At 40.0% G+C, this 21,859-nt stretch overlaps 5 protein-coding genes across 8 annotated transcripts in view; all 5 read left to right on the forward strand.

Moving 5' to 3' along the window:
* The window catches only part of LOC143920219 (queuosine 5'-phosphate N-glycosylase/hydrolase), a 529,776-nt gene that overhangs the window by 213,405 nt on the left and 294,512 nt on the right, over positions 1-21,859 (forward strand). The gene's annotated exons all lie outside the window — the stretch shown is intronic.
* LOC143920212 (uncharacterized) overlaps positions 1-21,859 on the forward strand; it is a 262,942-nt gene that overhangs the window by 24,772 nt on the left and 216,311 nt on the right. The window lies entirely within an intron of this gene.
* Vps37B (vacuolar protein sorting 37B) lies at positions 562-1,955 on the forward strand. The gene is made up of 3 exons (XM_077442992.1): positions 562-732; positions 874-1,045; positions 1,128-1,955. The coding sequence occupies exons 1-3, from the start codon at positions 628-630 to the stop codon at positions 1,457-1,459; spliced, it is 609 nt and encodes a 202-aa protein (XP_077299118.1). The 5' UTR covers positions 562-627; the 3' UTR covers positions 1,460-1,955.
* Positions 1,237-5,604, forward strand: Cpr57A (Cuticular protein 57A). The gene is made up of 4 exons (XM_077443003.1): positions 1,237-2,373; positions 4,520-4,685; positions 4,757-4,948; positions 5,026-5,604. Exons 1-4 carry the CDS (start codon positions 2,356-2,358, stop codon positions 5,208-5,210), a joined length of 561 nt encoding a protein of 186 aa, XP_077299129.1. The 5' UTR covers positions 1,237-2,355; the 3' UTR covers positions 5,211-5,604.
* LOC143920224 (chromobox protein homolog 5-like) lies at positions 16,654-20,593 on the forward strand. Of its 4 annotated transcripts, none has more exons than XM_077442997.1 (4): positions 16,654-17,046; positions 19,040-19,256; positions 19,953-20,096; positions 20,167-20,587. In XM_077442997.1, the coding sequence occupies exons 1-4, from the start codon at positions 17,017-17,019 to the stop codon at positions 20,346-20,348; spliced, it is 573 nt and encodes a 190-aa protein (XP_077299123.1). In that variant the 5' UTR covers positions 16,654-17,016; the 3' UTR covers positions 20,349-20,587. The 4 variants fall into 4 exon arrangements, with proteins under 4 accessions (XP_077299123.1, XP_077299125.1, XP_077299126.1 ...); XM_077442999.1 differs by having other exon boundaries at positions 16,687-16,910; positions 20,167-20,593; XM_077443000.1 differs by having other exon boundaries at positions 16,687-16,910; positions 19,956-20,096.

Consider the following 21,859-nt stretch of genomic DNA (forward strand, 5'->3'; position numbering starts at 1 on the left):
TGCCCACCCATACAACACAGCACTTAGTACACTGTGCATGCACGGTGCCGATCTAATCCATCCTGCACGTGTAAAGCTGGGCTTAAGAAGCAGCTCATTTGGCACGCTTCTCATATTTGTCATAATGATTTTTTTAGCATTCAACTGCTGTTCGTTTACTGTCGTTACTGGATTCATAATATAATTTTCTTGGTGTTTCCCCGTAAAATGCTTGTAATCAATGGCATTTATATTTCTATCTGCAGTTCATAAAAAAATATCTTAATCCGTTTTGCATTCCCGCTGAATGAGAGACGCCCTTCAATTTTACGTCCATGATTCCTATTGTTTTGTAAATTTACATCACAATCTTTAGAGTTGGCTATTGCAATCAGACAATCTTCCACGATTATATTAAATCTTTTAGCCTGCAAAGTTAGCCCCGTCAATTAACTGCAGTACCATTGAACTTTCCCGTAAGAGTATTTCCATTAAAAAACAACATCAATTATTTTTAATAATAATTTCAAATTCAAGGAAAAAATAAAATAAATTACACAATAACGTAGGGGTATATATTTTAGTGCGGGCAGCACCGGAACTTGTCAATTGCCAATTTGACAGCTCTCGTTCGTCTGCATCATAACTATGGAGGCTCTGACTGGTTTGCTTTCTCACCTTACAAATGACGAACTCAAGGATGTACTTAACGATGAAGACAAGGCAGAATCTATATTCAAAGACATCCAACAGGTATTGAGCTTTATCTAATTTATGAAGAACATCTACCTATCACAAACAAGTTCGTGTATATGCGTCACCATATTTAATCCTATAAATTATATATTTACATATTATGTCCTAAAGATCTTCGGTAAATTATTTATATTTCAGGTTAAAGACATGGAGGCAGAAAAAGACGTGATAATAGCTAGCAATAGATCACTAGCCGAGTTTAATCTTAGTAAAGAGTCGACTTTGAACGATTCAAAACAAATAATTTTGGACAGATCAGCCGTAGGAGAAGAACTTTGCAAATCTATCCAAAGCAAATTAGATGTGTATAGTATGTTGTATTTCATCTGCCATCAATCATGTATTCTATTTTGTGTTACCATAAATTAACAAACAATTCGTTATTATTTCAGAGTCCAAATGCAGTGGTATATCATTAGACACAACATTAGCTCTTTTAGAAGCAGCAGCTGCAGAAAGTGAAGAAAGTTCGGAAGATATAGCCCAAAAATTCCTCTCTGGAGATATAGATATAGAAAAATTCTTAGAAGATTTCTCCAAAGAACGTATAATCATGCACCTCAGAAAAGTCAAAATAGATAAAATGTCAGAATTAATTAAACAATCACAAAATCCACAACCGGGAGGATTGTTTGGTTATAGTCCTCAACGTCTGCCTTATCCACAATATCCTACAAACATCGCTATGCCGATGCCTGGATCCAATCCAAACTACTTTTATTAATATTTAGTCCACTTTTTTTATTTAATCATATTATAACTAATGTTCTTTTTTACTTTCAATTTTGATAACTTTAAATTTGAAATTACTTTATTGATTTATTATATATGATACATGTAATTTTAATATATATCTATTTCATTATTTTTATCATTTATAACAACCCATTGTCGTTTAATATTAATCTTAAAATTTTTCTTAATTATTTTTATACATTTTCCATATTAAAGCTGAATAACTTTAAAAACGTTAATTTCAATTATAATAAATTAACTTACAAAAACTTTAATTTTACTGAAAAATGTGAGATTCTATGTATTTTTTATAGACATTAAAACTTTCTGCATTGTAAGTGTCATACGATTTGAACATTAATTTATTCATAGCAGATTAAATTTTAAATATTCGATCATAACAAAAAGATTATATTACTTTCATAATATTTATATGTTCATATATATTACATACATTAAATATATCTCACTTCCACTGACGATTTAATAATTTAGTAATTTATTCATATGAAATTTACTTGCCTTATTACACAAGGTCATTATAATTTTATTTGGTCTTCTTAACAATATATAATTATTGACTGCTTCCTCTGAAGGATGAGATAATTCATAAAGATATTTTCCTCATATGCAGTCACTGATTTATTGTAATACGGCGTGCAATATACACGTTTTCTAGAATCGGTAAACAAGTAAGCGTCACCCAAAGAATTGCAAAATTGTTACGAAATAAAAAGAGGGGATCGCTTTAACACTCAGTACCTCTCGGAGCGTCAAACTCTTCGCTTCGCATCATCAACGCTCATCCCAGAATCCTTGAAAATTCGTAAATTTAGAACGACATTTATTGAAGAGAGAAAGTTGTGCAAGACAATCGAAATCAGAATGCAGGCGAAACTATCGGTAAGATATCAATTATGTGACTTTCACATTGAGTGAGTAACGTGTTTCTCAATAGTAATCTGGTTGATACACAATTAAGTGAAATTTTTCTATTATCTGCATGTACTTTTCGTCTACTTATTATTTTTTTACGGTTGTATTTTGTTTATACGTACATTCCTATTTATTTTTGTTATTTAAATGTTTTTTTTGGTATATGTCAAGGTCGACTTGAAGCTTCTTTCGATATTCGTTAACCTTACACTTTATGACATCATACTACCGGTTTCAGTTAAAATCTAGGGTTGCCGATTTTCCACAATTAATTTTCAGACCCTACATGATCTTTTTAGAGACCACTTATTGGTCGCTATAAACATTTTTAGATTTTTTTTAGGTTTTCCCAGATCCCTTTGGGGATTCCTGTTTTTATTTTTTATTTTATTTCATACCAGGAAGGCATTACAGGTAAACCCCAATGCGCCTTCCTGGCCAAATTACAAACAATACAGCATTTTTTATTATATAAGTCGCTAAATTACGAGACACTGACTTAAACTCGACAATTAACGAGACATCTATGAATTGTACATACATTTTTATTGTAATATTTACATTAATCATACTCAAATAGTGGTGACATAGTGGGTAGGAAGGATTTTTAGCCAATTTTTAATCGGGAATCGTTTCAACAATGAAATCAGAGAAAATTGGCAAACTCTGATAGGAAACGATCAACCAGGAGTCACAAATCCTGGTCTGACCAGCAGCATTACAGATATACTCAGAAAAATTATTTTCAATCGAGGTCAGCTCAAGGGATCGAACTCGGCGCCTCTCAGTGTTAAGCAGAAGCTTAACGACCGAGCCACGCTGCTGATTTGAATGTACACACATACCAGTGGCGTGCAGTCAAATTCTCCCTATTTTCGTCGCACAGGCTTACTTACGTGTGTGCGAGCAGGACACAAGAGGATGCGGTATGACGTCACAGCATCCTCTTGTATCCTAATCACGCAAATATAAATAAAGCTGTGCGATAGAAACAGAAATTTCCACCGCACGCCACTGACACATACATTGAACCATAAGGAAATAAACCACTAAACGCAGTGTAATAAAAAAAAATCGTGTAAAAACATTTTAAGCTATCGTTGCGTAGGGATGGGTTCAGGATCCGAATGAAAGGCCAAAGTCGCTTCACAGCATTTATTTAGTGATTCAGGAGGTCCACAAGTAACCAACGCTCGCTTCAGAATAATCTGAAATGGCGTATGTACCTACTTATAAAGGGCAAGTTGCCACACAGCTTCCCCGACCCTTTTATGCATCTATTGTCTAGGCACGTATAGTTTTAAGAGAGTCTCATGCTCTCGTCCGGGTTCTGAGAATTCTAGCGGGCACTTACTGAGTCTCGTTAGGCCAATTCGGGGGTCTCCATTGTTCACCTCCTAATGCAGAGCATCGCAACCTTTACACACATCTCGCTCGCACGCGTTAGATCTATATGGTGCTATACGCTTCTACGCTACCGCGGTACACAGGTTGCGATGCTCTGCCCTAGATGCACCTAGACAGCGGATATTCTCTCTCGTGTTCCCACGTTACACTATTGTACATATATTGTTTTAAATTTATTTTTATTTAATTTATCTAAGACATGTATATACATACAAAAATATACATACATAAGAGGAAAAATATACAATCAAATTAATTGGATGAAAAGCATGATTGTTTGCATCTCAAAATAGTATATACTATGTCAATGTATTACAAAAAAAAAAGAGATCAAAAATGTTTCATCCCTGCTGAATGTTGACGAATTCATATAGTAAGCAGATACTATTTTGCAAACTCGACAACGATTCAAAAACTTTGTAAATAAATTAAAGTCGTCTCAAATTTATATGGAATATTGCACAAATTTATAGTTGTAAAATTTTAAGTAAATTGGGTCAAAAATTGGTTTCGGAAATCCATGTACACCTCCATCCATCATTAAAATATTATTATTTATGCATAAATCAATGAGCTGTTGACAACCCTGGTCACATCGTAATGTAATTGAAACAAAATCAAAATAAGATAAAAACACTATCATTCTGCAACATAGATATCCCATGACCTTTCCTACTTATCTTTTTTTTATTTTTGCACTTTTCAGATTTTATTTTTATTCATATTTTTTTGTGCCGCGATTGCATTTGAAGATGAAATTACCACTACGGTAAAACCTTCGCCATATGCATTCAGTTACAAAGCAGGGAGATTTCCAGGCCATACTGACAGAATACACAGCGAGGTCAGCGATGGTAGTGGTACAGTAAGAGGTAAATTCGTGTTAATAAGAAAATTTATTGTATATTTTTGAAGCACATATAAATCTTCCACAATATTTTAGGTTCATATTCTTACGTTGATCCCAGCCAACAAGTCCGCACTGTTGAATATGTGGCAAACGAACATGGGTTTTATCCATCATTAAGTCATCCAGCACCTGCTGATACTGTTGCAGTGGCTCAAGCCAAAGATCGACATTATTCTTTGTATTCAAAAATAGCTCATGATCATGCTACAGCGAAACTTGTTCCCAGTAAATTGAAAATTATTTTTTTTTATGTATTATGATTTGTTCAGATGTAAGTATGTATTGCATCGTCTTTTTTGCAGTCGGCGTTGATGAAAGTCATCCTAGAGATACAGTAGCAGTTACAAACGCAAAGGCTAAGCACTTCAGTTTGTTTGAAAAAATTGCTGCTGAACACGCGAGAATTGCGGCTGAAAGAGAAGCTGAAAAATTAGCTTACGAATTAGCAAATCCAAATGGCTTGGAAAAAGATTATGAATTACATTAATATTTTTTCCATTTCAGATAATGAATTGTTAAGATATTAAATTTGAACAATTATATATTACAATATCTTTCCTTTTTTCTATATTTTATTTTATGGCATTATCATATATGAATAATTTCAATGTCTTTTGTGTTTAAATCGCAACTAAAAATAAGACTAAATTGATTTTTTTTTTAATACCATGATGTTTTAATTTAATAAGTTAAATAATATATTTAAGTTAGACTTGGACTTATGCTGAAAACATGCCAGGCGTGTTCTCAGCATCGACTGCTCTTTAATTTTATCAGCATTTGCATAAATCATTAATAAAAAAAATTGAGTTAATGTGAGTAGTGCAAAAATCTTACCTTGTGATAGATTTTATATGAGAAATATAGTGTTGAAAATTTTAATCACAATATAAATTAAACACAAAACTAAAACGTTTAGTTCTGAACATGACCAGACGACAAGAGAGTAGTGAACGTTTTCAAGTTCATTCATGAAAATATAGTATTTTAACCCCAATTCCACATCTAGGACATTGTAGTTTCGATGACCAATTAATACTTAACATCCTTAAAGAATTACATTTAGCAGTCGCAAATATAATATAACTTAAAAGACCTAGCTCTATACGGACCGAAGCTATACCTGCTATCCCGTTATTTCCCCGAATTATAGTTTGGGTGTGTTAGAAGTATACAACAATCCACAAGTATACAACAATACAACCTAAATGCAATATCAAAATCACGATGTCTTGTTTCGTATTTTTTAAGGAATATAATTTTTTCGACTTTCATTTCTTCCAACCGCCTTTATATTTCGGCCACCTGTGTACGTTGCACATATTTATGATGTGGCGGCTCGCTTATACGACATGGTCGAGTTTGGTTGCCTTCCTGCGAGTGGGGACCAACCCGGCTGGGTTCGGAGAGCCACTACTCACTCTGTCTTCAGCTGTCATATAATAAACACGTGCATTAACATGCCAGTCGTCTCATTCGTTCATCCTCCATACTGGTGACCCCCGACATCGAGCCACGCAGCCTCGATCAATTTCAACATGCCGCTCATCCCTGCCTCGCCGAGCCAGGCGGGAAAGCTACCCGCCGCGCCCCCATCGCCATCAACACAGCACGCCGCGGCCCTGATAATACAAATGATAGGCGCGGCCCTGAATAACATATAACGACCCTGAATAACGAACACCTTTATGCGCGGAAACAAACCGGACGTTGAATCCGTTCGGTTTGTTTACCTATTATAACAATCTTTATAACAATCCGTTATAAGGCGGTACTTAGGCGATATCAAGACATTCTGGACGGAGCACTGCCAGTGCGTGTATCTCCTTAATCACCAATAAATGCTGTGACACGACTTTGGCCTTTTACTTGGATCCTCCACCCACCCCTACGCAACCATGTGTACGATCGCCAGGGGTTCTCAATCGACACGCCACCTGATGTCGTGAAGTTTGTATAGCTTGTGGTAAGCGTCGGCGAGGCTGGCTTTCCTCACGGTGTCTTCCTTCGTCGTCGGTGGTCTGGTCTCTGCTTCTGGCTGCTCTGCTCTCTGTCTCCCTCTCTCTCGTACCGTGTGCGTGTGTAAGCGCGATGTTGGGAGATGGAAATGGAAAGAGATTATAAACAATGAAACAGGTTGTAAGTCTGTATCGCAACTGTATTTTATATTCACATGTACAGAGAGCAAGCGGGGGGGAAGGGGGGGGAGAAACAAAGAACCACGCGTGCTTGAGGTTATGTACTACCCAAGCGTGGCTGAGTTGTCTGCCTTCGGGACGAAGACAGACCAAGCTTCCTTAGTGCACACTGGACGGATACTGGAGCTAATTTCCAAGTATCGTCAAACATCACCAGTCTCAAGCTGGTGATTCGGTGGCGAGGACGCGAGCCGCGAAAAAAACACTGTTTACGCGGCGGCAGTTGGAGCGGGAGTGGGGGCTAGCTGCTCTCAGAGCGGCCAGCCCAGGCAAACACCGACCATCAGACAATTGGTCTGAACAAATATAATACAAGCCGTAATTGGTAAACGGACTACTAGTCTGTAAGGCAGGGAAGGTATGTTGACCGTATCCCGGCCTAACGAAACACATGTTGTGTAGTTTGAAAGAGGATAGTTTAGTTTCGTTCAATGGTTATTGTATGTACGAAGAGGTTTCTTCGGAGATGTGATCTAGTTGAACTCCATAGGCTCACTCTGCTGTTTGGGGCTAATCTAATAAAACTAATCACACCCGAAAATTGGTCACGAAAAAACTAGTCACCCAAAAATTCGATCAATTTTTAATTTTTGGGTGTGACCAGTTTTAGTGTGACGGGTGATCACGTGTGACCGATCTAGAGCGACCGGTTGTCCTGTGACCGGTTCACATTTGACTAGTAGTCCGTTTACCGTTTTAATTGTGACACGTGTATGTTTCGATCTAATGAATCCCTACAACTGAATGCGAATCGAAGTCTACCAACCGAATTCCAACTCCACAGACGTTGTACAAGTACATACAGTGATGTCACCCCAATTTCGAAACAACGGGTTTCCAATTTTTTTTTCAATAAATTTATTTTGAAAATATAATTTATGTATATATGTATGTTGCCAGGTTACCTTACAACTGTGAACAACGTTAAAATTTTAATCGTCCGTTATTCGAGTCAAATCATTAATATTTGACACATATACAGGTGTTTGTGTCACAAAACATAAATAATCAATAGTGCGCTCTAAGTAACAGTTAAAAATTCAGTAATTTTCAATAAAATTATATTATATATAAAATTATATAAAATTAAATCAGTCGTCGAATAAAGCAACGAAATTTTCACTGGAAAATTTCATTTGTTTTAAAATAAATAATTTTTAACATTCAAATAATCAAACAGTGCGTGTATTGTGAAATTGTGAATATTAAGTAAATTCAGTGAAGTGTATATATGTATGTGTTCAAGCGATCTTCAGCAAACAGCCCTGAAATTATCAGAAGATGAATAGTAAATGATGCAGATTCACTTGACCCGTATCTCCACCTAATCGTGGGAAGGTAACTCCAGAAACAAATCCCTGGCAATGGGCAGCAGCATTGACAAGTTAAAGAAATTCAAAAGAACTACTGCGATGCTGAAGGTAAGGGAGAAACCACTGCACTAAACAAATACTCCCCTACTGCAGGTCATCAGCTGCAGTAGTACAGAGGTGTGGCGATGTATGGCGTATCATATACCTCGGCACACTTTCTGACACTCGCGGGTAGCACTTGAATGACTACTCCACTGGCCGCAACACTGAGATGAGGAAAACAACGGAAAACTACCTCATTATCTTTTCCCGGGATGAGTAGATATCCCTGGTAGTGAGCAGCAGCACTCACCAGTACTGGGCTAAGGTTGTAGATCAGTGGTTCTCAGGCAAAATTTTACCGTGGCTGCACAGGTGATAATAGTGGTCCCATGGAAATGTCTGGTGGCCGCACCAAATTTAATCAAATAAATTAAAGTTACAAAAAAAAATGGATCAATTTATTCATAAAATAAAAGAAATTTTAACATTTTGGTATCTATTTATTTAATAATAATGCAAATGGAAATTGCTCAATACTCCTTTCTTCCAATGCAAGCCGCATTGCTGCTTCTAAGTTTGCGTCTGTCAGCTGGTTTCTAAATTTGTTTTTAATAAAGTGCATTACACTGAATGATCTGTCGCAATATACGGTAGTGGGAAAAATAGACAATATTAATAAAGCAATTGTTGCCAAATCTTTATATTGGTTTGTTTCATTGTCAACGTATATTTCCGACCAAAATTTTTGAACCGAAATATTATTAAAATGGTAATTAAGTACTTGATCATGACTAATTTCTAATAATAAATATTTTACGTTAGCCCAGTTAATTAATCTCAATACTGAAAATGATTTTAATCTATTTTGTAGTACTATGAAATTTTCATTTGAACAGTTTTAAAAAAATTCAATTCTTCGAACCTTTTATCAAGTTCCAGATTCAGAGATTTAAGACACTATATTATTTAAAGTTTTAATTTTAATTTTGATCATCTTATCTATCAAATCACTAACAGAAGATAAAATTGAAAAATTACCATTTTCAACTTCTGTCACAAGGCTTTTCGCTATATTTTTTTTTAGTTTGTCAATTATGAGCATGGTTTCTATTATTGTTGTTACTTTTTTGTAGTTTTTAAAATATATATAGGATCCGGATGTGAAGGATTCCAAGTGAAACGCAGATTAAGTCAGAACTATGTATTTATTAACACATATCTTCGGGCTTGTTCTCCAACAAGTAACCATAACAGCACGCATCCGGTCTCTCCCATACATACCACACACACTTTATCCCAGCTTGACCAACCATACCTACGGCTCGTTTAAAAATCATTCCTACATATATATATATATATATATATATATATATATATATATATATATATATATATATATATATATATATATATATATATATATATATATATATATATATATATATATATATATATATTTTTTTTTTTTAAATATTAGTATTGTTGCGTAGGGGTGGGTGGAGGATCCAAGTAAAAGGCCAACAGTCGTATCACAGCATTTGTTGATGATTAAGGAGATACACGTAGCACTGTCAGTGCTATGTCCAGAATGACATGATATCGCCTACGTACCGCCTTATAAAGGGTCGATCTCTCAGGACGTCTAATCTGTTTACCTGTTGTATAGTCACGTATTCGGATATGTATTTCCACGACATTGGGTCTCCCCGTACCGATTCTGAGAAAAGCCTAATAACGGTCATTGTTTAGCCTAAATGCACTTAGAGTCCAGATATAATCCTGGAAGTAAGTGCAAGCACTTACATAGTTAATCCGATGACAGATAACCCTTGAACGGTCACATAGTCTCTGGGATTCTATTCGCTTACTCCGCGGCGTACGTAACAGTATTATTTGCTATTAAGTCGCTGGTGGCCGCAGTAAAATCCACTAGTGGCCGCACTTGAGAACCACTGTTGTAGATTATTGAAATCGAAAAAGCTTAGAACCAGACATACACAGGCGGAGTTGTGACAACGGTACGGCTGTGTAACTGCGATGTGGAAGGCAACGGAAAACCACTACATTAAATGTTCCAAGTAAATATCATGATTGACAAAAGCCTCTGCCCTCAGTCCCCGACAGGCCTTAGATGGTCAGAGGGTGCTAAGAATCTCCGGGTCAATCATGAAATTAGTAACATGGAAGTCCGAACAATGTACGAAGCAGGGCAACCATGGATAGAGAGAAGATATATGTCATGATATCCAACCTCCTATGAGAGGAATAAAAAAGAAGAAGAAGAAGTATGTATGTGTAGGAATCTCGTCACCGCAATCGAAACATCTATTGCGACTGAGAATACATTTCTCACGCTCAACCATTGACGTCATCTCGAGTCGAGAAACTTCCACCCCAACAAATCAAGCAGAACGACGCGAAGTCAAAGAACACCTGCACCCATTAAAGTGCACAAACTACATTGTAACCCATTGAACCAACATCCAGACTCACTGGAACAAAGGGCGATAAAAACTAAATCGAGTGGAACGACGCCACATATTCGAGAATATTCCACCCTAAACCACATTCCTCGCATAACTTGCACACGTAAACACCACCTGCGGTTCTCAGAATCAATCGCCAGTAAAGTCACGTGGACCCCCAAAAACAATATAAAAGGAGATCCAACCCAGACAACTTCAGTCAACACACAGCAGCAGACCAGTCAACAGGCAGCAGCAGAACATGCTACATTGACAACCAGTCAAGCTCCAACAGCCACCACGAGTGGACAACAACCAGTCAGACTTCAGCAACCACCTCGACAGCAGTCGACATCCAGCATCTAACCAGCTACCACTACACTACCCTACAATGGAAGAACGCTTGCAACTCAGCCGGATCCAGAGCAACGACACATTGCAGATCCAGCGGCCATCACGACACCAAGTCAACAGCCAATAGCCGTCTCGAGAACACTACGATTCCAGCCGCTTCAACAACATATTTATACACTTTGTACAGACTCCAGGGATGTTCAACTCGAGAGCACCCCGGAAGTCGGTTTTGTAGAAGCTCGTGGTAAGCGTGGGCGGGGCTGGTTTCCTCAAGGTGCCTTCCTTCGTCGTCGGTGGTCTGATCTCTGCTGATGTCGGCTGCTCTGCTATGTCCCTTTCTCCTTCGTAATGTGCGTGGGATGCGTGATGTGGAAAAAGGGGGGAATTGTAATAATGAAAACAGGTTGTAATTCTGTTTGTATGGTGACTGTATTTTATATATATATGTATATACAGAGATCAAGCAGAGGGGACAGGGGGGAGGGAGACCGTCGTGAAATTAGCGCGCACGTGTTCGAGAGGTTATGATAACCTCACTCCTCACGTGACTACGTGATCTGACTTCGACGAAGAAAGACCAGGATTTCCTCACTTCTCACCGGACGTATACTGAAGCTGTACTTCCAGTATCGTCTGCCGATCCAGGCTGAGCTGATCGGGACTCGGTGGTGGGAACAAACTCGGTAGCGAACAGAGATGTTCACTCGACCGAAGCGGAAAACGAATAGGAGGCGGGGACGCGCGCTCGGCGCCGATCTCCCTCCAAAACGGCTCCTTTGGTCGTAACGCCACGAAAGCTGACCATGAAGACTTGGTCGGAACATACTCCCCCCGTTGGAAGTCAGAGGATCGAATTCCAAAACAAACAAGAATTAATGGTGCACAAGCGACTAATGAAATACACAAAAACCAAGCAAATAAGCAAAAAAATAACAACAAAATAAAAAACAACACAACAAAATAACCCAGTCAGCAAACAAAATAACATTAGTCCACCGTCAGTTTCCCATCCTACATAAGCAGCTGACTAAGCCGGCAAGAAACAAACAAAAAATAGACAAACAAACAACCAAAACACCAACAAATAACCAACACCAATGCTAGGTAACAATATTGTTCAACCGTTATATGTCCCAATCTATCCTGATAGCTCCATTACAAAGCACCAATCAAACCAACAAGAGAAGCATAAAAGAAAAGCAACTCAAAAACTTAAGTTAAAACACATAAACTGAATCCACAACACAGATACAAACAACGCGCCAACTTTAATGTGGGACGTTATGAACGCTCGCCACTCCGTTGCACAAATTAACCGAATGTTGCTCAACAGGCAGTCGAGCAACTCGCCGAGCTGCTCTTTTGATAACCCCCTTTACTGTGCGAATGGTGATGACTCGCACCACTCCGTCGTGGCCAGGATGAACGGCTAGGATCCGTCCCATGGGCCATTCCAAGGGAGGTGCGTTTTCTTCGGCGACTATCACCATATCCCCCGGCTGCAAGTTGGGTGACTCCCTGGAGCCACTCTTGTGGCGCTGCTGCAGTAGCGTGACGTACTCTCGGGCCCATCTCTTCCAGAAATGCTGCAACATCTGCTGCAGGTGCTGGTGTGGTAGCACCCTCGCTCCGGGTTGATCGACCAGATCCTCCTGCTGTTGCGCAACTAGTGGTGCGCCAACTAGGAACTGGCCAGGAGTTATGGGAGCTGGGTTGGGAAGGTCGAAAGATGTGAGGGTTAAAGGGCGCGGGTACATTGCGCTTCGGCAAGCGGAATCTTCGTTCCGCGTAAATACGCGATTAGTCCAGGGGACGCGTAACTGTCTTGACTGGACGTCTCGCGCCAAAACAAGATAACGGATCACGACCCGTTGTGTGATGGCAATTCCGAGAATCGCTTGAAACTGTGGGCGCTTCTAGAGAGCCGCCCAATATCCAGCCGAAAGCTGTATTCATCATCGCGATGCGTCCTCCTCTGTCACCGCGTGACTTGGAGGGAATTAAAATGGTACGTTTGCCATTGCGTAACATCGCATGATAGGCGTCGCTGCCTATCACCATATCCACTGTACCGGGAATATCGAATGACGGATCGGCAAGGGGGAGATGAAGCGGCAAATGGCTCCGAATTTCGGACACGTTGCGCGATGGAAGTTGATTCGCGATCTCGGGCATGATTGCGCAATCGAGATCAACACTGGAGCCCTGATTGGGGATGCGCGGTAGAATTCGAATTACCGCGCCACTAGTAATGGACGTCCTATTTGAACCTATTCCTACCAGGTTGACGTCCATCCTTTTCGACTTTAAGGCGAGTCGCCTTCTTAAGTCTTCAGAGATGAGGTTGAGTTCGGAGCCGTTATCTAACAATGCTCGAACCTTGTGCGAACGCCCATCTCCGCCGCGAACTTGTACTTCCACGGTGGATAACAGGACAGTTCGGGCGTGAGAAGGCGATACGCGTCTCACCGAGTGTAAAACCAACGATGATTTTACGGGTTTGGCGTTCTCTGATTTCTTGGGGCTCCGATAATGTTTGGCCTTATTTGAAGGCGAAGTTTGGTATGGAGTTGAGTCATGTAACATGGTGTGATGGGCATGACCGCATTTGAAGCATCTCTGCTTTGTTTGGCACGCGTGAACTATGTGCCCTGGCCTCAAGCAGTTGAGACATAGTCGACGTTTTATGGCGTTCGACCTACGCTCATCACCGCTCATTTGGCGGAATGATGGACAGGCTAGCAGAGAATGAGTTCCGCTGCAACTGATGCAGGAGGGGCGTTCCCTCCTCACATGCAGAACTGCTGCCTTCGGATTCGTAATGGTTCTTGGTCGAGGATTCGACTCGCCTTTTAAGACGAAGTCGGCATTTTCCATCGATTGGCACTGGCACGTTAGAAAATGCATTATTTTGCTAAACGTGCAGTCTTCATACTTGGGAGTCTGAAGCTCCCATTGCTGAAGTGTACTCCGGTCGAGTTTTCTGGTGATAAACATCACCAGAATCTCGTTCCAGGTCTCGACCCGGACGCCCAAGTTAACGAGCGCACGTACATGCATGTTGGCATCATCTATGAGACGACGCAGACTGACGTGATTGTTGCTCACGACTGGCTCGGCTTCAAGCAATGCCTGAAGGTGATACTGAACAACAATTTTTTTGTTGTTATAGCGTTGATCCAAAATGGACCACGCGCTCGTAAATGAATCTGAAGCTAATTCCAAGCCGTCAACTAAACGTTGGGGCTCTCCTTTTAGGCTTCCTAGTAAGTATTGGAACCGGGCGATTTGCGAACTCTCGCCGGCCATAGCGGCCAAGAAGCGTTGTGAAAAAAGCGGCCAATTTTGGACGTTGCCTTCGAAGGTGGGCAACTCCAAACGGGGCAATTTTATTGCCGAATTTGATTGCGTTACAGGTGACATTGTGAGGTTAGCGCCATCTAACGGTGAAGCGCTCAATTGCGGCTCACGCAAATTGATTGCTTCGGTGCATCGCACGAAGGCGGCCATATGCTCCCTATCAAATAGGTCCACGACGGATTCGGAGGCCTGCGCCTCTTCTTGGTCCAGCTCGTTTATCTGAGCTTGGATCGCTTCGAATTCAGACAGTAATGGTCTGATTGTTTCGAGCCTGATTCTGAGCTCGAAGATGCTCAGATCGTCCCCCAATTGATTCGCGTTTCTCGTTAACCGAGCGCGAATTCTTTTCCGCGTATTTTTAAGCGTACTCAAAGACGCCATTATTGAAATGCGACGAAATCAAACAAAGGAAAAAATGGACGCGGGAAAAAACAAAATGGACGTTGACGACCAAAAAAAATAGCAACAACAACAGAAAAATGCTAATTACGACCAACCTGGATTCGACGACGTTGGAAGACCAGCTCTGAAGACATACGGAATCGAAGGACCAAAATGTACAGACTCCAGGGATGTTCAACTCGAGAGCACCCCGGAAGTCGGTTTTGTAGAAGCTCGTGGTAAGCGTGGGCGGGGCTGGTTTCCTCAAGGTGCCTTCCTTCGTCGTCGGTGGTCTGGTCTCTGCTGATGTCGGCTGCTCTGCTATGTCCCTTTCTCCTTCGTAATGTGCGTGGGATGCGTGATGTGGAAAAAGGGGGGAATTGTAATAATGAAAACAGGTTGTAATTCTGTTTGTATGGTGACTGTATTTTATATATATATGTATATACAGAGATCAAGCAGAGGGGACAGGGGGGAGGGAGACCGTCGTGAAATTAGCGCGCACGTGTTCGAGAGGTTATGATAACCTCACTCCTCACGTGACTACGTGATCTGACTTCGACGAAGAAAGACCAGGATTTCCTCACTTCTCACCGGACGTATACTGAAGCTGTACTTCCAGTATCGTCTGCCGATCCAGGCTGAGCTGATCGGGACTCGGTGGTGGGAACAAACTCGGTAGCGAACAGAGATGTTCACTCGACCGAAGCGGAAAACGAATAGGAGGCGGGGACGCGCGCTCGGCGCCGATCTCCCTCCAAAACGGCTCCTTTGGTCGTAACGCCACGAAAGCTGACCATGAAGACTTGGTCGGAACACACTTGTATACTCAAACAATAAAGTACCTTATCCAAACAAACAGCAGTAATAACTACTAAAACACAGACGAACTCGTCTATAATACATGGCGGACTGGTGGTGAAGAACACCTTCACAACTAGATCAGTCCCCATATATTTATTTTATTAATTGAAAAATCAACAGACAGGATGTACATAGATATGTATAAAAAAAACAAATAGTAAATAAATAATATATGTAACATCCGAGTCCAATAATAGATTTTTACATAAATGAAAAAGATAAATATGAGGAAAACAAATTAAAAAGTAAAGAATAAAGGCATGACAAAATATGTAGAACATTGCATAATTAAACTATAGTATTAAAATATTTGGAAAAGGTTATGTAGGCATATAGTACAACTGAAATGATCTCATCAGGTCACTGCGACACATATCCAGGAAAGTCATCAACGCATGGCACACGCTCGCCTCGTCAAAAGGTCGACACGTGTTTCTATACACGTATCTGGGAAACAAAGGAAGAACACACTGAACCCATAAAAACCACGAACTACGTCCAGGCGTATGAACCCATAAAACCACGCTCGCGAGTATCAAGAACAAAAGATGTGCACACGACACACTTCAACCCAAAACGTTTATATGTAAAGCAACGCAGCAACCTCCACCGGCAGAGTGAGCCTCTAGAGTTCAACTAGATCACATCTCCGAAGAAACCTCCTCGTACATACAATAACCATTGTACCAATTGAACGAAAATAAACGATCCTCTTTCAAACTACACAGCACGTGTTTCGTTAGACCGGGATACGGTCAACATACCTTCCCTGTCTTACAGTTATAAAATAGAATATAAGAAGAAATTGAAATTTACAAATATAAAATGTATATACATATGTATTAAAATGTATATATGTATTAAAAAATGTATATATGTATATATACATTTTTTTTTTCGTCCAAGGCACGCACTATTACATGAGATTTTAGTGACGTGCGCGAGATCGCTTCAGTACAGAACCCCGTAATTAGTGAGAAGTCGCTACTGACGGTAACACCATTACGAGCGGCGACCGTCGAATGGCGCGCATCTTGCGGGCGTACTGTGTGCGCATGCGTCGAGACGTGCGTGCTGCCAGTTTCCACTCGGCGTACGAGTGCGCGTGTCTGCGTTCCCTTCCTGCACCCCTCCCGCCCTGCCCCCTCGCCCGCCCCGCTGCATCAGCTCCGCTCTTGGCTCGCTCGACCAATCCACTGTTTTCAATAAGGTAATTAAGGCTGTGTGGACACACACGCACACCCCACACCCACACCCACACCCACCGGTTGTCGTAGTGGTAGTGGTGTGGTAAACAGACGCCGGTTCCAGGATCCATGACAACGGACGACCCCGCACCGCTCCAAGTAACTGTCATTTCAACTGAAACCTCAACCCGCCCCACCCCACCCCTTCACCCCCACCCACACCCCCCCCCCCCGTCCTGCTCGCTGTCGATTTAGTGACTATCGGTCGATGGAGGTTATGATTTCGTTATTTCTCACTGCCGATGTAGCATAGCATTTTCGTTCAAACGTCACATACCAACGCTTTCTAACCTCACTCGAGAATATGCACTAAGTCTGAATGGGATATATCACACTATCAATACGTTACCCGCGATTCTAGTATGTCAATATTGTCCCAAAATCGCGACTATATTACCAACATTAGTATACAGTTTTCAGTTTGTTCAGGCTACTTATAGTATTTTGTTTGTTTGAAAATAGACAACAGAAGAAAAACCGCTATAGCTATAGCTATAATAGTAGTAATACTCGAGGTTGAAAACTGTTAAAACGTCACAGAAGGCGTCGGGTAAAAAGTTAGATTTGAACATGCCCTCAGCGCGCGAGACACGCATACATGTCTTGGAAATACCAACCTGTATAAGAGCCGTCTATTGTGTTAAAATTTTATAACTTGGTTGAAAATATTACTAAATGTATACTTCCAACCAAATTCAATAGATGGCAGTAGTCAAAAAAAATAAATATAGTTTGTAAAATTCAAAAAAATATTACAACCTATATTTATAGTCGAAGACGCGATAACAAAGTCCGCAAAAAAGCAGCCGCGTACAGGGCATGTTCGCTAAATTTGGTGACGCGGGCAAAGGGTTAAAGCTCATTTGAATAGCATGCAGGAAATACTTTTGGGATATATTTTTGTGGTTTTTTTTTATTAGAACAGTGATGTGCGGTTGTTCTTGTGCGATATTCATGAACAACCGTCTCGTTCTCCGACGAAAGGGTCTCTTGGACTGTATTCGTCGGGGGGGGGGTGGCCTCATGTTGAGGGCTTTAAGGGTCAAATTCCGTGACCTTTAAAGCGGGCTTAGTACATATATTTTTGTCCGAATCTATTAACCCTTTGCCCGCGGTGATAAATATAGGGAACAAGCCCTGTACACGGCGCCTTTTTCGCGAATTTGGCAATCGAGTTTTCGACCTTACATACAGATTTTAATATTTACTCAAGTAACCAGATATGTTAATTATAACAAAGTATTATTTTAAACAATAAAATACATAATATATCTCGTAGTTTTGGCTTAATTGTCAAATAATCATTCTTCATACAATTGAGACCGGTCTCCGTGACGAGCCAGAATGTTAAATTACAGAAAACGGAAATATCGGAAGGCAAAGATCGAAAATCGAAAGATGCCATTACCATGCACCCTTTTTTTTGGTCTTTCGATTTTCGATATTTGTGTTTTCTGTAATTAAACATTCTGGCTCGTCACGTAGACCCAATTGAGACATATCGTCTCAATTGTATGAAGACGTGACGTCACATAAACGAGGTTTCAGTATGGTTCCACAAAAAACTAATTTGAAAGCAAATTGAATTTATTCATTTTGAGCAAATTGAATAGATGGCATTCAACTCTCAGTAATATATTCAACCAATTTTGAACCTTAAAACAGTTGAAATGGGCGCATATAAGCCGCAAAATCCCGTGCAAAGTTTAGAAATTCTCCGGAAGACAGCCGCGCTACAGACTTGTCGCACAAAGCTTCCATAGAAGACGGCCGCGGGCAAACGGTTAAGATTATTTTATATCATTTGTGGGTCATAATGCCGGGCACGTCTCGTATATATGTATATACGTAAAGAATCGCTTTTAAATCAGTTCTTGGCAGTTTTTTTAAGGTTTCAACAGGTGAACCGGTTTCGGAACCGAAATCGCCGTCCTCCTCCGTGGCTTCGGATTCGCATCGATATGAGTCGCGTGATATAGTGTGATATATCCTAATGGGTGTAAATTTTAAAGCATAAAAATTGGCGCCTCATTTGATTGTTGTATTTTGTGATGGTTTGTGTGTCTAATGTTGCTGTGTGTCGCCGTTTCAGATGTCTAAAAAAGAGAAAGATGGCCCGTCTTCGGAAGGTGAAGAGGAATTCTCCGTCGAAAAAGTCTTAGATCGCAGGATACGAAATGGTAAGGTCGAGTACTTTCTTAAGTGGAAAGGATATTCAGACGACGACAACACGTGGGAGCCCGAAGAAAATCTCGACTGTCCAGATCTGATTAATGCGTTTGAAGATGCTCGGAAAAAGAAGGAAGCAGGTATGGTCTCGCGCTTTCGTAATATATGTAGATCTAGTTTTGTATCTAATTGAACTAACCCGTACCGTTGTTAATGTTGTGTTTTTTTATGTTTTGTGTTTGTAGCATTGTGAATTTTTTCTGTACAGTATAAAGCAAATCCATAGAATTTAGTAATCAAACGACTGCATATTATCATCGCCTTAGTTTAATACTGTTAACAAGTTTTCTTTTATATTGTACTAAAAATATTCATGATATTGTAATGTGTGGGTTAGTTCTGTTGTGCGAAAATCTGTCTATATATACATGGTGCAATTCCAACTATCTGACTTTTCTTTTTTATAGCAAATATATGAAATAATTATTAAATTTCAAGAAAAATATAGCTATTCAACTATTTGAAACACTTTCAGACGTAGGGCTTGTCTATTCCTGAGTATATAAAGTAAAAAAAAAAAACAACTATTCTGCTTTGCAAGAGTTATGTCTTCATTTATAAGTAACGTTTTTTTTAAATCTAAATTTTGCATTTTTTTTTTTTCACACCCGGCAATGACTTTTTTCTTATTGTGGTATAAATATTTATTTCTCGGTCAATATTTGGAAAATAAAAATTTGTCAGATTATTTAACATTGTTAGCACTGTTTGAATTTTAATAATTCCAAGAAACTCTTTGATTCTGATAATCATAGGATAAATTTTATATTTTACAGAAGGCAAGATTGAAAAAACAAAAGAAATTAAGAAAAAGAAGCCTTCCATGTCCCCGTTGGACTTGAAAGGAGCCAAAAAGAAGGCTCCAGATGACAAAAAAGCCCAAGGCTTCGATAAAGGATTAGAGCCTGAAAAAATCATAGGTGTGTATTTTTAAGACCTCATTTGAAAAAATAAAAAAAGACGATTTTATATAATTGTGGATGTTTTCAGGTGCCACCGATAGTTCAGGAGAGCTCATGTTTTTAATGAAATGGCAAGGTACGGATGAAGCAGATCTGGTTCCATCACGCCAAGCAAATGTCCGCTGCCCTCAAATCGTTATTCAATTCTACGAAGAGAGATTGACTTGGCACACTCCAAACACTGTTGATGAGCAAAATACCGAGGATTAGACATACTTGCAGTCTATTATATTTTGTTTAACAATTAATCATATGGAGAATATTTGTCGCAATTTTATTTTTATTAAAATAACTTCTTTTATTCATCAGACAATTATTCGAAAACATGACTTTAGTTTTATGTAAAAACCTTATTGTGAAATATAAATTGTGTTTTAAAGATAAGTATTTTTGTATATTTACTGTATCTCTTATACTTTGGAGTCCTCAAAGTTTTATGAAATAACTAGAAAATTAAGAAAAAAGAAGTTTTTTTATTCATTAGTCACTCCTCCCTTATTATTGCCTTTCCAACATGGGTACTTATTGGTTATACGGGCGCATCTGAACATCGAGTTTACACACTTGCACTAACACATACAAATACACGGCAGTTATATTATATAGTTTTTAGTGTCGTTAAGACTAGTACTGAAAAAGTGCTTGTGCTGTGTTTTTTGTTTGATTGTTCGATCAATAATTTCGGTTATCAATAGTTTCACAATGTCTCGTTTTGAGTGCATTTACAGACTGTGTGACTCAATCAAAGACGTTATATCTGGGGGGAAATCTCCTTTCCAATTACAGGATATCTGATATATTGGTTGCCACCTCTCAAATTGTCACGGTCGCACGAGAGGAAGAGGAGGCGCATAACTCTCAGCGACTGATTGACCTCAAGCTAGAAATTGATGGTCTGGTGGAGGATTCGCGTGAGTTCAAGATATTCTTCGCAGATTCCTTACGTGCCCTGGCTGTAAGGATGGTTTCTACTTTGTCTCCAACCCGTGCTCCACCTGCAGCGGCGCGGCCGGCCGATCAGGGCATAAGCAAACGTAAACGCCGTAACAAAGTGTCAAAGAGCACTTTGTCGTCCCGTCCAGACTTAGCTGCTTCTCTTGCTGCCGCTTCTCCTAAGACTGCTGTTCCTGCAGCTACTCACAATGGAACGTCGCATGCCAGCCTTCCAATACCTTCTCCATCGCCTGCGCCAACTCCTGCACCACGGAAGGGTTCTTTGATAGATGCAGTTTCTAAGTCTCCAATTCAGTCTCAACGGTCTCAGATCAGGGGCAGTCTTTCATCCGTTGCTCGGGTATTGAAGATCTTAAATCGATAAAAGAGCATCTTAAAGCTGTCTCCGATAAACGTTTTATTCATTAGGAAGTTGGGACGAATTGATCAGAACTTCACAGTTCAATCACTATCAGCTAGGGGCAGTTATGCTTCATTCAAAATAGGAGTCTGCACAGCTGACTTTTCTGTGGTTTTTGATCCTGCTTTTTGGCCGCGGGGAGTCGGGTTGCGTCGGTGGCTTTTTCGGAAGACAAAGGCCGCAATTTAATAAGACCCGAAAGGAACAGGCGCGCCTTTGTGAGTCCTTAAATGTTTACTACCAAAACGAGCCATACTCGTGCTCGGTTGCGCCCGTATAACGAACAAGTACCCCAACATATTTATTTTTTCAGCAACATCTCGCATCGTCATCCATTCATTTTGCTTTAGGTCTTCCTTATATTCTT

The sequence above is a fragment of the Arctopsyche grandis genome, chromosome 12, assembly GCF_051622035.1.
Source record: "Arctopsyche grandis isolate Sample6627 chromosome 12, ASM5162203v2, whole genome shotgun sequence".
In the NCBI taxonomy this organism is placed as follows: Eukaryota; Metazoa; Arthropoda; class Insecta; order Trichoptera; family Hydropsychidae; genus Arctopsyche; species Arctopsyche grandis.